Below are 13,729 nucleotides of genomic sequence, written 5' to 3'. Positions count from 1 at the left end.
CTTAGCCTATTTTATAATGTAATCCAAGCTGCTGTAGGTCCCTTGCTTTGCAGGGCTGGGTAAGAAGCAGGAGAGGTCAGTTGCACATAAGTGATTTAAGCTTTTAAATCCTAATTTTCCTTTGTGTTACAATTGTTTAAAAAATGGTAAATATAAAAAGAAATGCTCACTAGATTCTTATACCCCCACCAACCCCACCCATATTAGTTTGCTTAGTATGTTGGTGCAGTCTGCTATGAATAGTTAACTGTTCACTGTTAAACATTGTAGAATGATGCCAGGTTAAAAATAGGGGTAGCTGGCTTATTAACTTTAATATATTACTCAGCCGTGTGTGGCCAGCATTTTGTCAGCACAGCAAACCCTCTAATGGATTGACATAATTTATGAGTAAAGGAAAGTTATTCAAATGTGGAAGTAGCATGTATATTGTGAGGCTGATTTGCCTATCAAATTCTTACAGAAATTCTTCAAGTCTTACAATTCCCTGGGCAGATGAGATCAGCGGGATGCAGTATTTGCTTGGAATGCCCTGTAGCTTGCTTTAGGGATGTTGCTGTTAGTGGAAGGTGCCTGCCTGCAGTGGTTGGATCTTTCTTTTGCTTGGTCTTTTCCTAGTTACTGCCACTCGAAAACATTATCTTCAATACAAAAAAGAATCTTTGGAATGAAAACTTCTTAACCAAAAAGCGAACAAATCTGTTTAATAATCATAGTAAATATTGAGATGAGGCAAATAGTAGATACATCAGTGGTGTATGGTTTAAAAAAAGGGGGGGGGGGGTTGACAGGTCATGACAACTTCAGAAATCAGATCTGTTGGGTTCAAAGACTCTTTATGCTCTCAGAACTGTTTAATGTTTGTTACACTTATGCCTAAACAACTTTCTGATAGTATAGGTGCTGTATACCATACACCAGTTTCAGGCATTTTAATGATAGTGACTGTAGGTACTTACATGGCAAATCAACGTTGGAGTATGGGGCAGGAGTAGTATTTTTAGTTGTCTCAACTTCAAAGGGGGCAATTATGTGGTATTGTGTGACTTGGCAGGTAGCTTTCTAACTTGGTAGAAAGTGTTCAGTAGACATAATTTGGTAACCTCTTTACACTTCTAAAATCCTGTCAGCAGTACCTACTGGTTTAAAAAGTCATGTCAGCTATTTGTTTGGGTGTTCATATGATCCAAATGCAGAATTTGCACAAGCTAGAAAACCAGAGTACTGCATGTAAATATGCCCCTGGCTCCTGGATGTTACAGAGAAAAAGCATATTAAGACTTACTTACAAAGATGGCTGAACTGATCCTGACTAGAACTGGAAAGGATGGGAGAAAAGGTGAAATTTAGTTCTTCGTGGAGTCCCAGAAGAGGAGGAGGGAAGAGGCAGAGTGGCAGAGGAAGTTGGAGAGAAAGTGGAGCCTCCTTCGAGCATGACTATTGAGCTTTTTATATTTAGGCGTTTGCACAGTGAATTTTGCAGAACTGTATTTATTCAGATATGTATTACCTTTGATATTTACTGTGTTAAAAAGTCCATGTGATAAAGGGCCATTTTGCGGCTCATAAAATAGTATGGGAATAGTACTGATGTATTGCTACTGTCTGCTTGTAGGCAGGGAAACATCACAGGCTAATTCAGGCTAGCAAGGAGCTCAGGAGGTCTCCACTCCAACCTCCTGCTCAAAGCAGTGGCAACCTGAGGTCAGACCAGATTTCTCAGGGCTTTGTCCACTTGGATCTTGAAAACATCCAAGGGTGGAAACTGCAGTCTCTCTGGACAACATGTGCTTCTGCTGCAGTGTCCTCATGTGGAAAACAGTTTTCCTTATACTCAGTCTGAATTTCTTGTGTTTTAACTCCCACCTGTTGTCTCTCATCCTCCCTCGGTGCTCCACAGTGAAGAGTCTGGCTCACTCTTTAATAACTTCATACATACTGGGCAGCAGCTATCGGGTGCTCCCAAAGTCGTCTTTTCTCCAGACTGAATGAGCCCAGTTCCCTCAGCCTTTCCTCATAGTGAAATGCTCTGATCCCCTGACTGTCTTGGTGGCCCTATGCTGAACTTGTTCCAATTTGTTGTCTGTCTTGTTTTGGGGGAGCTGATACTGGACACAGGATCTAAATGTGGTCTAACAAGTGCTGAGTAGAAGGGAATAATCCCTTCCTTTGGTCTACTGGCTCTGGGCCTGTTTATGCAGCCCAGAAGACTGCTTGCAGTCATTGTTCCAGGGCACACAGGTGGTTGATGTTCAGCTTGCTGTCTACCAAGATCCCCAGGTCTCTTCCTGCAGAGCTGCTGCCCAGCTGATCAGTCCTCAGTCTGTATTGCTGCAAGGGGCTTTTCCTTCCCAGGTGCAGGACTTGCATTTATCCTTCTGGAGTTTCGTAAGGTTCCTGTTGGACCCTTCTTCCAGCCTGTCCAGGTCCCTCCAGATGGCAGTCCAGCACTTGAGTGTATTCATTGGTTCCCCCAGATTGGTATAAGCAATGTCATTTTAAAGCAACAACAAAAAAGTTTTATATTTTTAACCTTGATTATAGCTTTAATTAAAATAGAATGGGAAAGTGGAACCAGTATGTTTCAAGGTGCTGGATTTAATAAAAGTTGTATTTCCTGCAAAAAATGTGTGCCTACATGAATAATTTAGTAATTAAGGGATGCCACACAGCATTGCTGTTACTAATGCATTTAAAAATTAAAAAGCAATTCCTTAGTGCGTTTCAGGCACCCTAGGAACTTAATCCACCTGAGACAAACCCTAAGTAACCAGTTGCTGTTTTAATGAATGACAATTTTGGAGAGTTTGACTTTCTTCAGGCGCTTGCTGCCACCTAGCGTCAGTTAAGCTCGGTATTTGTACTCGCTTATATTTGTTAGGCTGCACAATTGGGAATCTGTGTGTGTTATGGACACTGTTAGTTTCATAGTTTTTTGGAACCCTGCTCTAGTAAATCTGTTCTTTCAAGGTACAAAGGGGTGTGTGTGTGTTTGTATGTAATGTTTATACATATATACATATGTATACAGTATGATATTAAAGCTGTAATTATAAGTCAGAAGACTCTTTTGGGAAACATTTTTTAAAATGTAATTCTGTAGGATGCAAATATGTAAATGTTACTTAATTAGTAGCTAAAAACAGGATAAAAAGAATGTAATGAAGGCTTCTACAACATTAAACAGTATTAGAAATTATGCATGCTTTCTCCCAAGGTGGTATAGCTGCTTGCAGCATAAGTAGTACATATAGAGCAGATAAAGATAGAATAGCTGCTTGTGTGTACTGTAGAATCTATATTTTAAAAAAATAAAATGAAGTTGTTTTACATAGGAGTAGTGTCTGCTTTTAAGTAGACTGTCTGTCCCATTGCTTCTTATTTTATTAATTATAACACGGGTTTGCGACTGTCCAGCCAGTCACCTTAGCTATTACTGCACTGTTAGATTTGAATGCAGCACACAGACATCTGCTGCTTGAACTCATAGAGTTGTAAATTGTCACCCTCAATTAACCATGTTAAGGAGGAATGAGATGCTTCAGTTGTAGCTCTGTAAGGTACATGAGCACCAGAGAAACAGGAAATTTAGTGCTTTTTCAGTCTTTTCTGAACATCAGAGTGCTTTTTAGCCGGTGCAAGGACTGCCCTCTTGTCTGGTCAATCTCAGGACTTCCCTTCAGTCTCCTTCCTGGCCCAAGATTCAGGCAGACAATGGACACGGACAGTTAGAGCTCAGAATGTTATGCTGGTGAAACAAATTGTGGTGTACTATATTGTGCAGTCTCAAAACAAAAGTATCCTCTGAAATAATTTGCTAAACTTACAAAAAGTCTGTATTTTAAATGAGAAAAATATAGGAGTGCTAGGTTAAAAGTCCAACCGTGAAAGTAGGAACAATAATGGCATGAGAAGCTTGTTTTCTTCCATTGCTTGGATTCACTTACTATAGTCTTCCTTGTCCTGAATGTTGGACAACTTTCAGTTATTCTCCCTATATTTCAAAGCTGTTCTTTTTTTAGCAATGTTTGGAGTACTTCTGTGGGTTCATTAATTATGTGTCTGTTGCTCAGCTTTGACTAGGTTCAGTAAAACTGCTGCCATCATCTGAATTCTTTGACTGGAGTGGGATGTATTACCATGCTTTTTATATCTAAAGCTCTGGTGAGCTGGCAATGTCTGAAACCCTTTTCTCTTGTCTCTCCCTTCTATCTCCTTGTACATTCCAGACAGTCAGCTTTGCTGTTTTGGAACACTTGAAAACTCATCTCATTTAAAAACAGAAGCTCATCAAACTCTGTTTTTTAATGCGAAGTATTATTGTGTGACAGTTAGGTTTTATGTGGCAGTCTGATGTAGGATGTTAATTACTAAACAATTTGATTAAAAAAACCCTTAAAAGGACAATACTGTATGCCTTAGATGACTTCTGTAAGAATCCTTATGGCGACTGGAAACTTGAGATTTTTTTTATTAAGCACAAATGCGGTTAATAAGTTATGTGGTTAGTTGGTTCTTCATTAAATATTTTTCAGATTCAGCCAACATACAAGGCTGATAAGTATTTTCAACTTCTTTTACAGGGTGACCTAAAAACTTATATCTGCAATGAGCAGGAACACATCAAAGGAGATTCACAAATAATGTTGCTACAGAGAATGGCGTGCGAGATTGCTGCTGGACTTGCTGTAATGCATAAACATAATTTTGTGCATAGGTATGCTTTCCAGATTAATTACTTTTAGTTATGATGCACTCTAAAATTCATGGAAATATTTTCATTAAAATCTGTGTGTATTGAAGATAGTGTTTTAACAAACTTCTGTCTAACTTAATGTATTCTAAGTCATGAAGGTGTGATGCTTATGAAGGTGCTAATTCAACTGCAGCAGTGTGATGTTAAGCTCCCACCCAGCTGCAGGCTGATCACTTACATTTTCAGGTTTGCAGCCCACAGAACACAACCTATTGCTAAGCCAATCCAGAAGATGTAGTTGTTTGATTAATTCTTGGCCAAGTTAAATTTGTTTATTATGAGGGGAGGGATGTTAGAATTTTGTGAGAATGAGTCTTAACCTGCTGTGTATTTTTAATAGATTATAGCGATTTGGAACTTGTGTTTCATCATCTGTTATCTTTGTTACTAACAGTGGAAAAAAGATACAATGCTGCTTTTCTAATGCAGTAGGGGAGAAGCTGACTTCAGATGAAAAAATCTGTTTGAAGCAGGTATTCTGTCACTGAATTATGGTCCATGTAACCTTCTAAGCTTCAGTAATGAAGGTAGTCAGATTTAGAAGAAATCATAATGGGAAAACAATTTTAATTGGTAGGAAAAATGCTATATTTCTTTAATGCAGTCAATACTGAAAGCATGGCAGTAGTTGTAAAAGGAAAAAAGTATTCATGAAACATTCAAGGAATTGGAAGATATCAAGCCTAGATTTGTCATGACTAAAATACTACAGAATACTTGCTCCCCAAACATGGCTTACCTGATGAAATCTTGGGTATCACAAGATAGTTTATTTTGGTTTTATGTTGAGTCAGTCTGTTCTTTGCTGTAGAAACATCACTGGCATCATCCCTTTCAGCAGGTTAGGAAGTTGTGCTAGAGCTTATCAATGCACATCTCGCTACTTAGAGAAAACAGAGACCTTGTGTTCAGGGAGAAGCTGAACTATCAAACTGAAGTCTGAAAAGTGCAGGTGTACAGCAGCAAAACCCTGAGAAAACCCCAAAGCCTGAACTCAGCTGGTGTCTGATGGGAAGAGCTATTCTTTTAACCTGTTTAACAGTTTCAAGTGACTTGAAGGTAGTTCCAAGTGTATCTGTCAAACTGAGTGATCACTGTTTCTTGTGTTGCAGCAGCATGGCTCTGTAGGTATTAAATTTAACAGTACATTTTCAGTGAAATACAGTTAAACTTGATAATTATTCTGTGGATCAGCAGGATTCTCAATGTAAATGTTTACTTCTAGCAACACTATCCTGATGCTGTCAGAGTAAGTGGTAAAGCTCCAGCATCAGTGATTTTGTTGTTAGTGGTAAATTCAAGCAGCCAAAATTTTACTTTCTCTTCCAGGATATTTAGGTAAATAGTATAAAACAAGTTGGAAAGCTTTGGAGCATACTTAAGGTTACAGATGTGTTTCTGACCTGTGTAGTTCTATGACTCTGGAAAGGAAAACATTTTCTTCTGTCTCTGAAGCAGGGAAACTGTGTGGCTTTCAGACCGTTTGTACTTCAGACTTTTTTTAAGCCACACAAGCAATGGTAGAGTTTTTCCAGTGCACTCAGTGCACTTAATTGCCTGGTACCCTTCTGTGAAACCGAGAGGCAAAACATTTGAGGAGTTAGTTTGCTGAGCTCTTTGCTGTCACAGCTACAGTTCTGTAGTAAGCAAGCATGCAGCTTCATTAAACTTGCATAAATTTCTGAGTTTGTACGATGGGTTTCCTAAAACAGCTTCTTGGTATTATTACAGCAGCACTGCTGGCTTATAAGTACTTGTGGGCTGGTGTATGGTGGAAACTGGAAACAACTTCTGTGTGTATTCAAGAGCTTTTTTGAGTTGTTTGTTAAAAGACTTTTATGGAATACATCACTTTTTCTGATGGTCTTTTTTGAATACGATCTGTAGTTCTAGTTCATGTGTAATGTATGGGTTTGTTATTTAGAGGAACTTAACTATAGATATAAGGTATTATTAGTTGCTTAGTATCATGCAGTGAATTAAGTATTTAAACCTGATCTGAATTGTTGATAGATTTTGCTTATGACAATTAAAATGCAAGACATGCGGTGATAGGTGTTAGGTAGAGAGGGACCTACATCACTCTAGCATGTGAATAGCCTAAGTAATCTGCATGATAGGATTATTAGTAGAATGAAATAATTGCTAAATTCTGTGTGTAGTTTGAATGCTTAAGACTATACTTCACTATTCTGGAGAAGTGACTAGATTTTGAACTTGTTTGTAAAGGACAGCATAATAGTCTGGTTTTTTTGTATAAAATCTTTACATGCAATTGCCTTCTCACTATGTTTTCTTTGGATTCCAGAACACAGATTCTGTTTGATTGTGTGGCTCTAAATTGATTCTCTTTTGAAAATGTGGGAGGGCCTAAGGGCAATCATATCCTTGTGGCCACAAAACAGATCTTGTCCAGTAAGTCTATTGTAAGGAGAGGCCCTATCAGTGTTTGTGTTTTCTGAAAGTGATGAGTGTTTACATAGAACTACCATGTCTGCATTATTCCAGTGAGATAGGGGATCAGTTGTTGGCTTGTACAGGTTCTAAAACTTCATGAAAATGTAAAGAACAAGAGAACTATCTTAACACATAGTTTGGATCAAAATTGTACTTTTGAAATTTACCTCCCCAGTTACTGTGCCTGGGTTTGCATTATGAGTTGGTCTTTTGGAGTGCATGGACTGGTTTAATTTCATTCAAAGCGAATCAGAAAGGTTACTTCAGGAGCACACCTTTCTTGCACCTAGCTTGCTTCAGCCTTTAGTAGGATTTAGGTCTATGGGATTGGACTACAGCTCATGTGAATAAAATTGCTGAAGTATATAGTGTGGATGTTGACTCTTCAGCACTACTGTGTCATATTGCTGATCTGTTATTATGGCCTGTACTTGCCTAGTAACCTAGAACTGTGCATAACTCTGATTTTTTTTTTTTAAGAGTTTTGTTAGCTTTTCATTTGATACTTTAAACTGTGGCCTAAATGTTCTAAGAAGTGTCACTTGTCACAAGTGTTTAACCCACTTGTCTGTATTTGCACTGAAAACTTCTTGGTTTGGTCTCATTATTTATTTGCTTGCTTTTTCAGTGACTTGGCCTTACGGAATTGCTTTCTTACATCCGATTTAAATGTCAAAGTAGGAGATTATGGTATAGGATTCAGTAGGTTTAAGGTAAGTTAATCTAGTCATGTACTGATTTTTTTTTTTAAGTATTTGGAGCCTAAGGTTATAACAAGCATACTTTAAAGTTATAAACTGGTACTAGATTGTCCTTTATGTGAATAATGGACTTTCAGAATATAACTGCCAAATAACTGTAGGAAGCTCATGTAACAGAATCGATGATCTTTCTAGGGATGAGTGGAATTTATGCTGTAGAAGGAAGCTTCTGGTTAAATCTGTCTTTTTCAGGTTCTATTTACAGTAGTCCTAAAATATGCACAAATTCATTTTCATGTTTTAAGAAAGGAAAAAGTCAAATTTCTTAATGAAAATGTTCATAGTATTTAAATATATCAAGGAAGCGAAGAATTCAAGGCATTAATTAAAAATGTTTTCTGAGTACCAAATCTTAAACAAGAAGTTGGCATTCAGTATTTCTGCTATGTAATGAACAGTGAATGCATTTCCTATAGCATTATTCTCTTCTACTTGGGGAAAATGGGATTAATTTTTTAAATTCTAACTTTTTGCATAGGGATCTCATAAAACTGTATTAAGGAAAGGACTGTCAACTTGTGGAAGTTGATCCAATGTTTGTTCAGTCTTTCTTTGGTTTTTTTATCAATAATTTAGGAAGATTATATTGAGACAGATGAGAAGAAACTTGTTCCTCTCCGATGGACTGCACCTGAGTTAGTAACAAGTTTTCAAGACAGACTGTTATCAGCAGAGCAAAATAAATACAGCAACATATGGTATGTAGTAGACTTTAAAGTCACTTCAACAAGAGATTTGTGAACATATTTTCACAAAGGAGTAAATAATATAGTTAAAATGAATATTGGCCTGATGAAAAAGTAAATTTTTCTATTTCATTGGATGTACAGTTTGTACTTTTTTGAAATCACTTCAATTTTCAACTCCTCAGAAATTTGCATAATGGAAATTGAGGTTTAGGCTCACATTTCTGAAGACATTGTAGTTAAATTCCTGCTTTTATATTCTAAGGGTATTAAATAGTAGACTAGGTTTTATTTGCTAATTTAAAGGTCGGGTTGCAGAAAGCAAGTGGGATAGATAGAAGTTATCTAAATACTGATTTCCTTGCATCCTTCAAGCAGCCTTCCTCGGATCATATTGTTCATCTAAACTACAAGCAGCCAGGGTCATAAGGTTTTCAGCTTGAATTTTAGTGCCTCTTATACAGAGTTACTTTGAATGGACTTGGACTAGATGACTTCCAGAGACCCTTCCAGTCTAAATTACTCTACTGTAATACATGCAGAGTCAGTTACTTTGCATATTGAGCAAAGGGTTGCCCAAAGATCAGCATCAACTCTAATCACTGGAAATGTGATTAGTGTTGTATACAGTATACATGTATGTATACAGCACTGAGCAAAGAGGTGGCTTCCGAGTACTGCAGCTTAAAACCAAGTAATTTTATGAAAAGTGAAACAAAGATTAGTTTTCTAGCAGTTTGACCCATAACTGCAATTTGTGGTGAAAGCTTTTCCTGCTGTTGGACTAACCATAAGGTTTCTTTATCTTGCTTCTCTAAATAAGCATTTTCTATTTTTTTAATATGTGGGGGTTTCTTCCATAGTTGAATCATTTCCAGCCTCTTAAATTTTGTTGCCTTAATTGGTGTTACCTTCATTGTCATTGCCTTCAAGCAACTTTATTTTTGAGGCTTCTAGCATTCTGTCAAATAAAATGAGTTAACAGGTTCTGAAGTTAGTATAGAACTAATGGGAGAGTGATACTTATTTCTTCTTGCCAGTTATGCTTTGCACAATCCTTACTTTCTTAGGAAAGCAACTTCAAAATAGTTCTTAGAATGCAGAGTTGTTTGCTCTTTTTCAGGTCCCTGGGTGTAACATTATGGGAGCTGTTTGAGAATGCTGCTCAGCCCTACTCAGACTTTTCTGACCGGGAAGTCCTAACCCATGTCATAAAGGAGAAGCAGGTTAAACTCTTCAAGCCACGTCTGGAGCAGCCATACTCTGATAGATGGTAAACTTTAAATGTTTTTATTCATTCTTAAATGTTGCTGAAAGTTTTTCAAATTACTGAGTTTTCTTGAATATATTTAAATTATTACAGGGAATCATGTTCCTGGCAAAGAACCCCTAAAGGGAGTAAAAGGAGTTGCTATAGATGGGAATTCCTGCCAGTGATATTAATTGTTACTCCTTAGTTTGTTAGATATTTGAATCTTATAAATTCCTTTTCAGTGTGAAACCTATTGAAACATGTTTCTTATTTGTATAGGTATGAAGTTCTGCAGTTCTGTTGGCTACCTCCAGAAAAGAGACCAACAGCAGAAGAAGTGCATAGACTTTTAACTTACCTTCGCATGCAAAGCCAAAGGGACTCGGAGATTGATTTTGAACAGCAGTGGAATGCTCTTAAACCAAACACCTCAAATAGAGAAACAAATAATTCTGCATTTCCAATCTTAGATCATTTCACAGGAGATAGACTTGGCCATGAGATGGAGGAGGTTCTTACTGTAACTGAAACAAGCCAGGGTCTCAGCTTTGAATATATCTGGGAGGCAGCTAAACATGATCATTTTGATGAATGTGGTCATGTGAATCCTGATGAAGCAATGACATACACAAGTATTTTCTTTCCAGTGGAGGTTTTTGAGAGGTCACTTTCAGAGCAAGGGTCGGGAGCACAGGATGGAAGTGGTCAAGAAGCATCACTTGCTGTCCCTGGGGTGTTACCTGTGTTTGATGCACATAAGCTTTCTGTTGGAAATGACTACTATATCCAATTAGAGGAAAAAGGAAGTGGCTGCAGCATGAATTTTGATAACCAATCAGTTGTGCTAACTACAGAAGTTGATCATCAAGAAGCTGTGCAAGAAAAAAGTTCTCATTTCACGGTTCTCAGGGATCTTGATGTTGAAGAATCTAGCACTGACGGGGACTTCTTCCACTACAATACAGATCCTAAAGAGGAATTTTTGCCTGCTACCAGCAGTCCAGAAAGTCCTTTCCAGAGTATGTTTAATGACATTGACAGATCGGAAGAATTGACAAACAGAAAAATACTTGGTTTTGCTGAAACAAATGATATTCCTAAAGACTTTAAACCAGCTGTTTTAAACTCAAACACAGATGCTAGAAAGGCAGTAGGCCTTTCTGAGAAGGAGTATTCTAATCATGCTTCTGAAAAGGAAACAGTTTCCTCATGTGAAAATATCTCTAACCAGTCTGACTTGGTAACTTTAGAAGAACTTTCTGATAACTTCTTATTTCTTCAAGAGAAAAACTTATTAACAGGGTTATTGTCTAACAAAACCAGCAGCGATTATGGGCAAAAGCCAGAAGATGTTCTAAAAGGTATATTGGAAACATCAAATAGAAACTCTGTAGAGCCTGAGCCTGTGCTGGCTGAAAATGCACAGGTCTTTTCTTTAATACATGAAAATCTTAGAACAGTGAAAGATGAAAATTTTAACCCAGTGACAATGAATAAAGATCCAAATTCTCAGTCTTCGACTACTGTAGAGATGCAGGCATCCTCTAGTCCATCTGCAGCACATAAGTCATGTGATAAGCATGCAAATATTTCTTCTTTGAAGGATGAGGAAAAACTATTAAATGTGGAAGTCAATGAAGTTGTGTCCTGTAACACTGATATTCTCTGTCAAGAAGAGTTATCCAATAATGCCAAAAATAATAATGTTGGAAGCAATCCGTATTATGGTGTTGCTGTTGAAACAGATGAGTGTGATGCACAAATAAAACAGGGAATGCTTTTCAAGTCTGATGAAGTAGCTTTTAATAGAGAAAAATGTGGTGATCAGGAAGATGCAAAAAGAAACTTGCAAGATAAGTCTCCCATATTAAAAAAAGATGAATGTTTATTGGAAGAAAGGCAAGAAACATCAAAGAATTTTGAGAACTGTAAGGATGTTCCAGAAGAGGTGACCTTAATTTCTGTTGCTACTTCAGACTGTACAAGTCAGGATAGTCTTTTGGAAGACAGCCCATCTCCTATACAAACTGTGGAACAAGCCTTAGAGACGCCTGATTCTTTGGATTCTTTAGATGTAAATGAGGTTTTAGAATCTTTACAGGCTCAAAGTCCTCAGAAACTTTTGCCACCTGATAGACCTGCTGACAGTGGCTATGAAACAGAGAACCTGGAATCCCCAGAATGGACTTCCCATATCACTGTTGAGGATACTTCTAGTGTAGATACTGCTCTCTGTGTTGTCAGTGAGAGCAGTGTTAGTGCTTTACCTTCTAATCCAGTCATAATTGTTTCAGAAGCAGCAGCTTGTTTAGATGCAGTGAGCAGCAATTTTGAAATAACCCCAAAGGTTTTTCTGGGTGGAAATCAAAACTCGTATAGAGACTCTGCCTATTTCTCTGATAATGATTCGGAGCCAGATAAAAGAACTGAAGAGACTGTAAATCTGTCAAGAGAGACTATGTGTGTTGTTTCTTCAAATAGGGGAGAGAATAATACTGAAGAGGATTACAGTTTTGAAGAGAGACAGCAAAAATGTGATGTAAGGAATTACCAGGATACCAGTAATGAAAACACAAAATTAGAACTAAATCACAACTTAGAGATCCAAGAGATGGATGTAAGGATGCGGGGGTGTCCTGATGAGTGGTCTGAGGCAACTCTGAATTCCCTGGAAGTATCAATGGAAAGTAACCTAAGGGATGAAATAAAACTATCGGAGACTTCCCATAAAACTGTCTCTTGTGTTGGCACCAATACTTCAGAACTTCTTTCACACAGAGACTTGAAGTCTCTGCATAACATACACAGCCCTTTAGATTTGAGTAACAATGAGAAGTCCTTCTATCACATTGAAGGACCAAAACTGAAAGAGCCAGATATTGAAGGAAAATACCTCGGCAAACTCGATGTTTCTGGAATGCTTGATTTAGAAGACGGTGATGATGCAGATGAGGAGGATGAAAACAGTGATTCTGAGGATGACATGAGGACTTTTCATATGCATAGTCTGAGTTCTGATAGTGAAGATGAAACTGTTCATCAAGTACCTGAGATACTTACTGACAAAGATGATGGAAAACATCTGAGAAGCTTGTTGAAACTTCCAAAACCTCTTAATGAAAGGCATCATGAGCACTGGCAAAATGAGAAAAAGGCTGTAACGTTCTTTGATGATGTGACAGTCTATTTGTTTGATCAGGTATCTTTTTTTTAATTACTAAATAAAGTTTTTGTTGGTTTGGGGTTTTTTGACACAACTTGTGGTAGAATAGCTTAATAATACTTGTGGACACACTTACAAGATCACCTTTCTTGTTTTGGCAGGGTTAGATCTTGTTTGTGATGTGGATTATTTTTTCTTTATATATAAAGAAAAAAACCTTTTTTTCTTGGCTAGGTGCAATTGTGTGCTGCTGGCAGAATAGCAGCACTAATTTGAAGTGAAGGAGGATTTTGCTTTGGGCAGGGTTGGTTGCCAAATCCTGACTCTCTATTGCTTTTGGACCCTTGACTGCATGTGCTGAATGAAATGTGGTTTTTGTGATGTCTTTCTGATGTTTATAAGCTGTATTTAATTTGAATATGTGAGACAACATCATTATGGACCAGATTTGATTAATCTATTTTACCAGAATTTTGTTGTAACTTTGTAGAAACAGTTTATCTGTTTAATGAGTTTGAGGACTTTGAGTTTAAGCTCAAATGCCTTTACAAAAGAAAGGAAGAAGGAAAAAAAACTGAAACAAAAAGCCCAAACCACAACCTAACTCTGCATTTTGTGTTAGGTAGCATTAAGGTAAATTTACATTAAACCATA

At 37.5% G+C, this 13,729-nt stretch overlaps 1 protein-coding gene across 2 annotated transcripts in view; it reads left to right on the top strand.

The window, feature by feature from the left end:
- LMTK2 (lemur tyrosine kinase 2) overlaps positions 1-13,729 on the top strand; it is a 77,110-nt gene that overhangs the window by 23,369 nt on the left and 40,012 nt on the right. For both annotated transcript variants that reach the window (XR_012625213.1, XM_074840538.1), the window contains exons 7-11: positions 4,584-4,717; positions 7,842-7,926; positions 8,551-8,672; positions 9,784-9,933; positions 10,192-13,111. Coding sequence is in view for 1 of the 2 variants with exons in the window: in XM_074840538.1 (XP_074696639.1) it covers positions 4,584-4,717; positions 7,842-7,926; positions 8,551-8,672; positions 9,784-9,933; positions 10,192-13,111 (3,411 nt within the window). In the remaining variant the exon portion in view is untranslated. The remainder of the gene's footprint in view (positions 1-4,583; positions 4,718-7,841; positions 7,927-8,550; positions 8,673-9,783; positions 9,934-10,191; positions 13,112-13,729) is intronic.

The sequence above is a fragment of the Strix aluco genome, chromosome 15 (assembly GCF_031877795.1).
Source record: "Strix aluco isolate bStrAlu1 chromosome 15, bStrAlu1.hap1, whole genome shotgun sequence".
NCBI classification, from domain to species: Eukaryota; Metazoa; Chordata; class Aves; order Strigiformes; family Strigidae; genus Strix; species Strix aluco.
This window is presented reverse-complemented; position numbering and strand designations above follow the sequence as displayed.